General features: G+C 40.4%; 1 protein-coding gene across 10 annotated transcripts in view; it reads left to right on the forward strand.

Moving 5' to 3' along the window:
* Positions 1 to 13,334, forward strand: part of PUM2 (pumilio RNA binding family member 2) — an 85,414-nt gene that overhangs the window by 39,283 nt on the left and 32,797 nt on the right. For all 10 annotated transcript variants that reach the window (XM_083376558.1, XM_083376562.1, XM_083376566.1 and 7 more), the window contains exon 11: positions 10,652 to 10,795. In XM_083376558.1, the coding sequence (XP_083232684.1) occupies positions 10,652 to 10,795 (144 nt within the window). The remainder of the gene's footprint in view (positions 1 to 10,651; positions 10,796 to 13,334) is intronic.

Raw genomic sequence — 13,334 nt, forward strand, 5'->3', positions numbered from 1 at the left:
TAAATTAGATTTGTAATGTATGCATTTCTAAATTAGAAATTTAAGCTTTGTAGTGCTGATAATGCAGCTCTATTTCTCTGCTTTTATGCAGACCACAAAGCTGCAACTGGCTATTATGGAGTTTCTTTATTGCATAATAGTAAGATTTTGTAAGAGAGCTTAAACTTGCTGATAATACACAGCTATGGTTGCTTTGCCTGTGAGTGCAAAAGGGTAGCCTTGAACACTTTTCATTTGGAATATTTCATCTTCCTAGCAAATGGTTCATTTGATGATAATCAGAATAGAAGGTGAAACTTTGTGGTACTTTTTGTGCAGTATGGTTGACCAAGTCAGGTTTGTTCCCTTGGCCAGTTGAATCACTCTGTTCACCAGGAATGCAGTTTCAGTTGATCATTCAGTCAACCATTTCAGATTTCTTTCAGTTACTGCAAAGGAGTCTTGAGAGGCTGTCAGTTCCTTCTCTCTCTCCTTCACCCCTTGGAGCAAATTAAAAATCCAGGGTGCTTTGATCGTGAAAGGTATGGATTATCCATGCACTCATTTGCAGTAGGTAAAACATAACAAGAATACAAATAAAATGCTTGAAGAGAGCCATTTTTGTACTACCACTTGGTAGAGATAGTTTAAATTTCTAATTGGTCTTGTCTCTACGATTAAGTGGATCATCATGTTCTCACAACTAGTACCTCTTCTCTGATCTAATTCAGCCTGTTGTATGAATATCTATTTATCTATCTATCTATCTATCTATCTATCTATCTATCTATCTATCTATCTATCTATCTATCCATCTATCCATCCATCCATCCATCCATCCATCCTACCTAATCTTCCTTGCATTTTCATACAAGCAAAGGGTCTCCCTTTTCTCTGGATATAGTAATCTAATTTGTTACAGAATCCTTACATGCAAAAAAGAAAATTTTTTGCCCTACAAACATTTACAGTTGAGATTTACATATTATGTTAGACAAACTTCAGTAGGTATTTACATATACTGCTGTTCTGGGACAAATTTGCTAGTGAGAAATTTGATCTTGGGCATTGCATAATATTGCTGTTTTAAAGTTATTTAGAATGTTTTCTTCACTGTATTTAACTGCTTAACAACTAAATAAAAGGTGTAGGAACCCTTAGCATTCAGAGATACAAGTATTCTCATCTTGTTGTATATAGCTTTATTATGTATCAGTGTCATGTAGTTTCACTTACACTGAGTTCAGTTTTAGTTGGCAGAGCCACACTATTTATACCGGTAATTTTAAGCATTAAAGAGAGTCTAAGAGGACATAATAGCAATTTTTTCTAAGTAAACACGTTCTATTCTATGATAATGGATATCTATCCATGTATACTTGGAACTAAGTTCTGCATTATTTCCACCTCACCCTGTCTTTTAAAATTATTCTAGTTAAATAAAGATACCAGAGACTTTGTCCAGTAAATTGCAGTTAGATACAGGTGAAACTCGAAAAATTAGAATATCGTGCAAAAGTTCATTTATTTCAGTAATGCAACTTAAAAGGGGAAACTAATATATGAGATAGACTCATTACATGCAAAGCAAGATAGTTCAAGCCGTGATTTGTCATAATTCTGATGATTATGACGTACAGCTCATGAAAACCCCAAATCCACAATCTCAGAAAATTAGAATATTACATGCAATCAATAAAACAAGGAGTGTACATAGAACAATATCGGACCTCTGAAAAGTATAAGCATGCATATGTACTCAGTACTTGGTTTGGGCCCCTTTTGCAGCAATTACTGCCTCAATGCGGCGTGGCATGGAAGCTATCAGCCTGTGGCACTGCTGAGGTGTTATGGAAGACCAGGATGCTTCAATAGCGGTCTTCAGCTCTTCTGCATTGTTCGGTCTCATGTCTCTCATCTTTCTCTTGGCAATGCCCCATAGATTATGGGGTTCAGGTCAGGCGAGTTTGCTGGCCAATCAAGCACAGTAATCCCACAGTCATTGAACCAGTTTTTGGTGCTTTTGGCAGTGTGGGCAGGTGCCAAGTCCTGCTGGAAAATGAAAATGAAGTCAGCATCCCCATAAAGCTCGTCTGTGGAAGGAAGCATGAAGTGCTCCAAAATCTCCTGGTAGACGGCTGCGTTGACCCTGGACTTAATGAAGCACAGTGGACCAACACCAGCAGATGACATGGCTCCCCAGATCAACACAGACTGTGGAAATTTCACACTGGACTTCAAGCATCTTGCACTGTGTGCCTCTCCATTCTTCCTCCAGACTTCGGGTCCCTAGCTCCATTACTCAAGGTTTATAAGGCTAAGGTTACCACAATGCTCTTGTATGGAACAGAAATTTGGGGTCTTTGCTCAACCACAGTCCTAGAACAAACACAGTCCCAGCATTTGAGATGTATTTTGGGTGTAGATCCAAGAACATCTGCTGCAGCAGTTAGAACTGAATTGGGAATTCATACAATTCAGGCATTATCTAAAATTAGAGCTTATAACTACTGGTGCAAAGTTAATGAAATGGAGACTGATAGACTCCCCAAATTATGCCTACTAGAGCAAATAAAACTACAATCACAAATCTCCTGGATCACCAAACTAACGAATTTTGTAAGAAGCTGTGGCCTTCCTGTCTCTTGCGTAACAGGAGAATAATCTAAAAAAAGAGTTGCCCAAAGAATTAAGGATATAGAAGCACAAACTGATATAGCTATCCTTAGTAAGGTGGGTAACTTGAAATGGCTGAGTAAATACAAACGTACTTTTCAAGTGGACAGTTATTTGAAGTTACAACTCCCAAAACATCTTAGGGAGATATATTTACGAGAGTGAGATTCGAACAGCTTGACACCGTGGTCAGATATGGGAGATTTCATGCTATACCGTACAATGAGCGTCTCTGAATGTTGTCTGTATAAGAGGGTGAGAGACAGGTATCTTGGTCTATATACCAAACGAATGACTGATTGGGATCTTGACATCAAAATAACTTACCTTATGTCCGGCCAGAACTTGAAAATAACATTTAACGTAGCATAGTACTTAAGCAAAATGATCCAATTGATATCTGCATATGTGGGACTGATTGGGGTAGATTGCAAGGGCGACTCCGAAATATAATGTTATCATATTTTATCTATATCTTAAATTATTGTACATTATTACAATTTCATTTTAGATTGTATTTTATTACTATTTCATCTTAAATTGTATTTTATTTTAATTACATTTTAAATTGTATTTTATCAAATTACATTTTAAATTGTATTTTATCAAATTACATTTTAAATTGCTTTTTTCAAATTTTAGTAACAATTTGTTGCTGGAACTTTGCACTTTGATATGGCCCAAGGGCTAATCAATAAAGTTGTTGTTGCTCAGGAACCCTTTGCAGGTGTTATGGCTTAATTAGCTGATTAGAGTGGGACACTGAGCCTAGAATATTGCACCTTTTCGCAATATTCTAATTTTCTGAGATTGTGGATTTGGGGTTTTCATGAGCTGTAAGCCATAATCATCACAATTATGACAAATCACGACTTGAACTATCTTGCTTTGCATGTAATGAGTCTATCTCATATATTAGTTTCCCCTTTTAAGTTGCATTACTGAAATAAATGAACTTTTGCACGATATTCTAATTTTTTGAGTTTCACCTGTATTTTTGGAGATTTAAAAAGGTAAATTTATTTTAAAAAAGAAAAAATTTAAAAGAAAAAAAGAATTAGCATAGTTGCTTAAATACAAGGCCAAACAGGTACTATAATAATTAAATTGATGGTGTTAACCAATTTAACATTAAGTTCATCCAATGGTAATTGAAGTGGCTTAGGTAAATCAGGGAAGATTGAATTCAATGTTATGAAAAAGAAACTCATGCAAAGACTACAGGAAAACACTGTAGATCTCGATTTCGGATACTTCAGGTGTATTTTACCTGACTTGAGAACCTTTTAATAAGCAGAATAGAAATTAAACAATGATCAGTGCTGCACCATTAGTATGCTCATACTTGTAGAATAATTAAGTAATGCTTTCTTCTCAGAACTCAAAGTCAATATGAAGTACAGGTAATTCTCAACTTATAGCCATCCATTTAGTGACTTTTCAAAGTTTCAATGGCACTGAAAAAAGTGACTTATGACCGTTTTTCACATTTACGACTGTTGCAGCATTCCTATGGTCATGCAATCAGATTTTGGGCGCTTGGCCAATGTTTTTATGACAGCTGCAGTATCCCAGGGTCATGTGATCAGCTTTTGTAACCTGACAAGCAATGACAATGGGGAAGTCAGGTACCGTGTTACTAACTCAACAATTGAGTCACTTAACAGTTGTGGCCAGAAAGGTCACAAAATGGGGCAAAACTCACTTCACAACTGTCTTGCTTAGTAATGGCAATGTGGGCTTCAATTATGGTCATAAGTGAGGGAACACCTGCTGCCGACATTAACTCCCCATCGTCCTGTGCGCTCCCACAGGGAGGGCCTTCTTAGGGTACCGCCGGTGAAGGATTGCTAGCGGGTGACTCCCAGAGAGAGGGCCTTCTCTGTGGGTGCGCCTGCCCTTTGGAACCAACTTAGGACTGCCCCCGACCTCCGTTCATTTCGCCGGGACCTAAAAACTTGGCTCTTTGAGCTGTCTGGCCTAGACTGAGGGGTTTTTAATTGGGTTTTAAAGTTTTAACTTTTGGGCTTACAATTTAATTTATTGTTTTAAATTTATTTTAACTTTTGTATTGTATGGTTTTAATTGCCCTGTAAACCGCCCTGAGTCCTATGGGAATAGGGCGGTATATAAGTCAAATAAATAATAATAATAAGTCAAGGACTACCTGTATATTCCATCTAGTTATATCACAGCCATGAATGGCAATCAAATTCATGTACACCTTTTTAAATGAGTAGCTATTCTGCTCTGCCATCCTCTTGACAAGTATTCTTCTTACTTGACATAGTTTAGCTTTCATTCTGCCAGTGGAAATTTCTACAGTAACAAGACAGATGTAAACCAACTCTGTGTTAGTAAGATTCTGATTACTGCAACTGTTTCAGCTAGTAGGAGAACCAAGCAAGAACAACCTGACTTTGTTCTTTAGAATTCTTGCTGATTTTAGAAAAAAAACTAGCTAATTTTTTTCTTTACTTCCAGATCATACTTCAGGTATGGAGGGATATGCATAATGTTAGGACCAGTGTCACCATACTAATTTAGAACACCTTATGATGCTAATTTACTTATTTCATATATATCTAGTATTGCTTATGATGCACATTCAATTTTAAGTAAATTGTTATATTACTTTTAATATCCTCTAACAGATTATTCTACATTCTTTACAGAGGAGCAGTGAGCAGAAAGCAGTGAAAACCTGATCATTTGCTAGCACGTGAAAATATTAGCGAAGGTAGTAGAACAGAACAGCACAGTTTAGCTTTGTATATGCATCTATAATATGAAACACAGTAATTCCATTTTTCAGAAGCATATTCTGCTGACATTACATAAGTAGTGATGATTTAACTCTGCATCATCTGTTTTGCTACACTTTTTTCTGTTTGATATATTTGCTAGAGAGAGAGAGAGAGAGATGCGTGCCAGACATCAGATACAATTCTTTCTAGGGTTATATCTGTAGAATGGTTAGCCGTTCAGAACATGGTTAGCCATTGCTCTTGAAGAATGGGATGCTGGATGATTTTGCTGAAGTTTCTACTTGCTTTAGTTTCTTTGATAGATTTTAGCATTCTTGTTAATAGGGATAGGTACAGTATCACGAGGAGCATTTTGCTAGAATTAAGAGACAATTGCCACTATAATTTGGTTATAGCATTTTACCTCCTGGGACCAGGGGAGTGATGGATCGTATGGTTTTGTGATGCCTTGGGAATTTTCTAGAAAATACAGCCCTGCTAAGATTTCCTGGTCTTTATTTGGAATTAAGGAATATTCATTCTAGAATGCACATATTTTGGAAGGCTTGGAGCAATAAAGTATCACTGGTTCTTGCTGAACCATGAGTGCCAGGAAATTTGTAAGTCTGTCTTAGATCTTACTCTAGCAATGGTGATAACAGCATGAAGTGATCACTTAGCCCAGGGGTGTCAAACTCAATTTCATTGAGGGCCGCATCAGCATTGCGGTTGCCCTCAGGGGGCCGGGTGGGTATGGCCTGGGTGGGCATGGCTAAAGTGCGTATGGCCTACTGGGTGGGCATGGCCAGCTCTACTGTACATCATTCGCATCAAGGGTGCCTATGGGGGCCTGGGCAGGACAGATCTGAGGGTCTCTGGCAGGAGGAGGGTCTCTGAGCCAGGGCCAAGGCAGTGGGGGCCGTTCCCTCACTGTTTCCAGGATGGCTTCACGGGCCACATAAAACCACTTTGTGGGCCGGATCTGGCCCCCGGGCCTTGTGCTTGACATGTCTGACTTAGCCAATATTTATTTATTTATTTATTTATTTTTATTACATTTATATCCCGCCCTTCTCCAAAGACTCAGGGCGGCTTACAAGTTTAGCAGTAGCCTTCATTCTTTGTATATGCCTGCTTATTAGGGCTTTCACACACACCCCAAGCGGCATTATTACAAAGTCAGCTTATTGCCCCCAACAATTTTAATTATAATTTTATAGATCCCTTTTGGGTTGGAATGGGCATGAAATCTTAGAACAGCTCTGTCCTATTTGCAAAACTTTCTCAATTATGTTGAGCACTTAGACATATTCTAATTCAAATTTACTGTTGGAGGCAGAAATAACCCTGGACCTCCTGGTACTTCACAATTACATATCTGTAATCTGCAGAAAATACTTACCATAATTACTGTGCTATATTATTATAGTTACTCTATTAGTAACCATAACATCCCTCACACCATGCCAGCTGGAGGAGCTAGAACAGTGATGGAGAACCTTTTAGAGACCGAGTGCCCAAATTGCAATTCAAACCCCACTTATTTATCATCGGGTGCCGGGTGGGCAAGGCCACTGGGTGGGTGTGGCTGGGGTGGGCATGACCATCTCAATGTTGCTTGTGGGGAGGGACACCTGTGGGGGCTGGGCAGGGTTGGGGGAGATCCAGGGGGTCTTTGGTGGGTGAGCCGGTGGGCAGGAGGCTCGTCCTTCGGGGTGAGGTGAGGCAGGGTGCAGGGCAGGTGTGCCATTGCCACAAGGCAAAGCAGGGGCTGGGGTGGCTGCTGCCTGACACCATCGGCCCCCGCACACAGTGAGCGCATAGGGGCCAACTGTATCCGTCAGCAGCCACAGCCTGCCGGCTCCTCAACCGGCGCACTATGGGGTTCCACAGCCCGCTGAGAATACCAGGCCAGCCCTCCAGCAGCAGGCGGAGTAGGGGAGGGGGGATCCAGTATACCGGTTCCTTACCACCACCTGGCTTTTTCTGCGGCCTCGTGGCAGTGGCATTGGGCGCGATGTGCGAGGTGGCAAATGGCTGGTTTTGGCATGACATGGCTGTTTGCCGCCAGCTGCAGCCATTTGCCACCTTGCACGTCGCAGCCAATGCCGTTGCCATGAGGCCACAGAACAAGCTGGGCGGAGGTAAGGAACCGGTATGCCTCATGGTGCGGCGGCAAACGGACGGTTTCGGCTTGACGTGGCTGTTTGTCGCCTCACGTATTGCGCCCAATGCTGCTGCAATGTGGCTCGGCCCAAAGCAACCATGGAACAGCTACAGCTTTGATGGCTGTGCAGGCAGAGCTGCGAAGTTCTCTGACGGGAGAAGAAAACTGAAAACTTCGCAGCTCTGCCTACAAGTCACCAAAGCAGCAGGTGGAGCGCCGGAGGCGCGGGGAGGGAGGGCGCTGAAGTGGGCAGTCGGGCCATTGGCAAGAGCAACGCGGTTGAGCGGAAAGTAGCCTCAGAACAAGTGGGGCAGGTAAGGAAAGAAATCCTCGCTCCCCCCAGAAATTGCCTTTCTTTCTTTACCTGACTCCCAGCCCCGTGCCGTTTCTCTTTCACGATCCGCCACTGCCGCTTGCAAGAAAACAAGGAAGTTTTTTTGGGGAAATCAATTCCAACTTTGTGAGATCTTTTTTTCCCCCGCTAGGTTGAAATTGATTGATTGATTGAACTTTTTTTTGTGTGTGTGTGTGCATAAGATGGCAGAGGCCTAAAGCGAAAAGGTTTTATAAAACCCAGCTTAAAAAGCCACTTGCTTGGGGAGATTTTGATGCAGGTTGCTCATGGACGGGACTGAAGACCTAGGACCGGGGTGACGGCACGCGTGCCCACAGAGAGGGCTCCGCATGCCGCAGTTTCACCACCACGGAGCTAGGAACTGTAGCACAACAGTATCTAGAAAATCACAAGTTATCATTACTTTGGTAAACTATTAGAAAATAAGTGGGTGAGATAACCTGGAAAATTTGACAACTTGGGAAAAATTGGGTTCAGAAATTATGTTTTTTATTCTGGTATTTTACTGAATTATTTAACGGGAGGAATAGAGGATGCCCAAAATCCTTGGAAAAATTATCTTAGAGTGTGTTGCCTGCATGTTACTCCTCTGTACCATATTCATAGTCTGAGAAATGCCTTAAGGAGTAAACGTTACCGTTATGTTTTTCATTATTATGTACATGAATGTGCTGGAGTAAACGTTCATAATTTTGGAATGGCAAGCCAATAAAATATGGATTACACATGTATCTTTCATTTTTACCTTTCGACTTTGGGGAGCTCTAGAAGCTTTTGAGGTGCATATTCAAATAAAATGACCAATCTGGATAAAGGAATTACTGTGGCTATAGTTTGGTGTTATTTGCCCTGAATGAACCACAGTGTAGTGCTGTGTAACTTGACACTACATTGGGGGAACTTATGGGAATTGTGACAATTGCTTTTTTACACAGTGGGAATAGTATCCCTGTCCTACCTGAAAAGGGCTTATCAATATGCATATTTTGGTGATTTTTGAAATGGTTAATTTTAATGTGCTCTGCTTGAAGCTACCTCCAGTGATAATTCAGAAATTTCACCTGTTGCAGAATAGGGCTGCACAAATAATGGTTAAAACCTGCTGATCATTCATGGGATAATGATATTACTCCAGCTGCATATGTTCTATCGCATTTTCAAATCCAATTTAAAGTTAGGATTTTAACTTTTAAAGCTTAGATTACTTGGGCTCAACTTAAAGATAGTTATTAGCTTCCCCATTTTGACCAAGAAAATTACTTGGCATATGTTGCTACCAGGGACTCATTAAAATAACCCAATTTGATCTTTTGTTGTGGATTTGTCAGGAACCTTTTTTACAATATTGCTTTATTCTTGCTAATGCTTTTTGGGGTGGTTAGAATCTGTTTTTCAAGTATTATATAAAACAAAGTTGTCCATAAGAAAACTTGAGAGTTGCCCAGGTTATCCTCCCCCTCCCCAATAGTCTTTGTATCTTGCACAGTTTAGAAATAATGTTGGCTTTTATAGCTGTAATATATAAAGTACATTTCATAAAGTGGAAACTCTAAAACAGGGGTGTCAAACTGCCGGCCCGCGGGCCTGATGCATCATGCCAAAACCGCGCCCACCCCATTTCCAGCAATGGGAAAAAAAGTCGCAATATGTCGTGTCATGTTGTGAGTTTGACACCCCTTTTCTAAAAGCATGTGCTTGCTGCTTCTTTGCAATAAGCTTTAAGACAATGCTATCGCAATCTTATACTGCTTTGTACCTGATAAAATTTTATATATACAAAGTTTGTATTCCATCCAATATTACAATCTCATATAGGAAGACCTTGGTGCTCTCTTTAAGTTTGGTTGTTTGTTTGCCAGTGTTTCATTATCCAAAGGCAATATCAGTGCAATAGTGATATATACAAAAGCTTGCCCTGCCAGCTTTGATGTAGGTGAGGTTTTCTCCTTGATAGTTCCTTGGTTAGACTGTGAAACATCTCCACACACACCAAAACTGGCAGGGCAAATTATAGTACATAAAAAGGGAGAAAACCCCTCTCTCATAGTGATGATGTTACTAGTAGGGTAATGAAACATTGATAAGCAAGCGCTGCATAGTTTGACACTGAGCTACATATATGCTTTTCTATTATAATCTGATAGAGCTAAATCCCCACCTTTTTTTTTTTTTGCCTTGAGCAACTTGTTTGATGAAATGATTGAAACTCAAAGAGACTTCAGCTGGCCCAGTAAAAGTGTTGCTACGGTAGCCAGCATTTCTAATTCTTTTGTAGTTCCATCTTTTACTGTTTTACGACACATCTTTTTACATATTCTGCTTTGGAACAGTGCTACCTTAATGCTTCCTTTTGAAAGGTTAAGTTTGCCTGGCTAAGAAAAAGGATCTGGATCTATCTTGCATGTTTCTCCTAGCTTGGAAAGATCAGGAGAAGTTGCCAGGAGAGTGTGATGTGTTGGCACATGAATGAATAACTAGATGAAGGCAGGAGGGAAGGGCAAATAGGTGGCCTTATTTGTTCAGTCTGGAATTAATCTATTTAGTCTTGAATTAAAACATATATAGCATACTGTACTGAGTAATATTTAAGTACAAAAAGAATAAGGATTTTCAGTTCTAGAAAACAGATGACATCTACCACTTTGCTCAAAATTAAAATAGCCAGTTAGTTGCAAAATAAAATCTTCACTCCAAAACTTATTAGATTGTGTGTTTTGTATTGATCAGGCTATCAAGTGCTAGCCCCCACTGCCTATTATGATCAGACAGGTGCCTTGGTGGTAGGTCCAGGGGCCAGAACTGGACTTGGAGCACCCGTCAGGTTGGTGGCTTCAGCACCTGTTATCATCAGTTCTGCAGCCGCACAAGCAGGTGAGTAGCTTTTTTGCAATTTTATTTTTAAAATGGTCTAAAGGGTTCTTTTCCCTCTTTGCAATCTTCTAGATATTATCATTCTGAATATTTATTTGTTGCCACTCTTACACATAGATGCAGGAACATTCTCATCTAGGATATTTCTCTTGACATTTCTTCTGTCATTTGTCCCAGAGGCAGAAAAGATTTCAGTTACTCTGTGGGTTTTTTTAAGGTTAATTCAGAAGTACTCCCCATTCTTTTTATTTGTGGCATAGTGTAAAAAAATGTCTGGATGAAACAACAGTGAACAGAGTAATGAGTAATAGTCTCAGTCTGCTATAGTTAAAATAAATTCTTTCCATCCGTTAAAGAATACAGGTAGTTCTCAACTTGCAATCACAATTGGGACCAGAATCTTGGTCACTGAATGAAGCGGTTGTTAAGCAAGATGTTACACTCAATGACAGCAGTTCAGGCAATCCCGTTTGTTGCCCTTAAGCAATTTTGCGGGGCATTAAGCGGACAGAGTCCCAGCTAAGGAGGATTGGAAGCCTAGGAGGTCTGGTGCAGGCTATCTATAAGTGTCTCTGAGCTCAGAAACTGCAAAACAGAAAAAAGCTGCCTGCTAAAGGATTTCAGCTCCTGCCTGGTTAGATTTCAAGTCCAAGCAGCAGAGCTCAAATTCTTTTAAGAGTGCAAGAGCATCTTACAACCTTCCTTACCAGTTTCCCCATTGATTTTCTGAGAAAGTCAGCAGAGAAGGTTGCAAATAGCAATCACGTGACTGCAGGGAACTTGACAGCCGGTCACAAGTAGAAACAGATTGGGAAGCACCCAGATCTTGGTCATTTGGCCGCGAGGAGGTGATGCTTTGCGATGGACGTACTTTACACTGTAAAATATTTTTTTCTATTGTTAATACAAAGTGTTCTTCAGCAAATGGTTTTAAATCAAGGACTACTTGTATATTTGTTATAAATATTATACAAATCTGTGTAGCCGTTTTACCTTAAGAAATCTTGATTAGGATGCTGTTGTTGGGACATGGAAAAATGGTTCAGTAGTGAAAATTTTTCCTTTCTTTTAGCATTAAATAATTGGGCATTGCACAGATGTTTTCTAGATAAGTAAAGGTATTTACTGAATTAATAGTAAAGCATGAATTTAAGATACAGTTGCAAGAAAAGTATGTGAACCCTTTGGGATTACGTGGAGTTTTGCATGAATTGGCCATAAAATGCGCTTTAAACGTCATGTAAGTCACAACAATAGAAAAACACAGTCTGCTTAAAATAATACTACACAAACATTAGCTGTTGTCATGTTTTAATTGAAGATAAGATGGAAACATTCACAGTGCAGGGTGGAAAAAGTATGTGAACCTTTGGACTTAATAACTGGTTGACCCTCCTTTGGCAGCAATAACCTCAACCAAACGTTTCCTGTAGTTGCAGATCAGACCTGCACAACGATCTGGAGTAATTTTGGACCACTCCTCTTCACAAAACTGTTTCAGTGTAGCAATATTCTTGGGATGTCTGGTGTGAATCGCTCTCTTAAGGTCATGCCACAGCATTTCAATCGGGTTGAGGTCAGGACTCTGACTGGGCCACTCCAGAAGGCGTATTCTGTTCTGTTGAAGCCATTGTTTTGTTGAATTGTACTTGTATGCTTTGGGTCATTGTCCTGTTGCATCACCCATCCTCTGCGGAGCTTCAGTTGGTGGACAGATGGTCGTACGTTTTCCTGCAAAATGTCCTGATAAACTCTGGAATTCATTTTCCCATTAATGACAACAATCCGTCCAGGCCCTGAGGCAGCAAAGCAGCCCCAAACCATGATGCTCCCTCCGCCATGTTTTACAGTGGGGATGAGGTTTTGATGTTGGTGTGCTGTGCCTTTTTTTCTCCACACATAGTGTTGTGTGTTTTTCCCAAACAACTCAATTTTGGTTTCATCTGTCCGCAGTATACTTTGCCAGTAGTGCTGTGGAACATCCAGGTGCTCTTTTGCAAACTTCAAACGTGCTGCAATATTTTTTTTGGACAGCAATGGCTTCCTCCGTGGTGTCCTCCCATGTACTCCATTCTTGTTTAATGTTTTCCTTATTGTAGATGTGTCAACAAAAATGTTAGCATGTACCAGAGATTTCTGTAGGTCTTTAGCTGACACTCTAGGATTCTTCTTTGCCTCATTAAGCATTATGCGCTGTGCTCTTGCAGTCATTTTTACAGGACGACCACGCCTAGGGAGAGTAGCAACAGTGCTAAACTTTCTCCATTTGTAGACAGTCTGTCTTACCGTGGACACATGAACATCAAGGCTTTTGGAGATACTTTTGTAACCCTTTCCAGCTTCATGCAAGTCAACAATTCTTGATCGTAGGTCTTCTGAGAGCTCTTTTCTGCAAGGCATGGTTCACATCAGACAGTGCTTCTTGAGACCAGTAAACCCAAAACAGGTGTGTGTTTTTAAAGGGCAGGACAGCTGTCAGCAACACATCCAATGTCATCACACTGATTGGAGTCAAGGTTGGCTCACTCCTGGCTCCAAT

The sequence above is a fragment of the Vipera ursinii genome, assembly GCF_947247035.1.
Source record: "Vipera ursinii genome assembly, chromosome: 1".
Taxonomy (NCBI): domain Eukaryota; kingdom Metazoa; phylum Chordata; class Lepidosauria; order Squamata; family Viperidae; genus Vipera; species Vipera ursinii.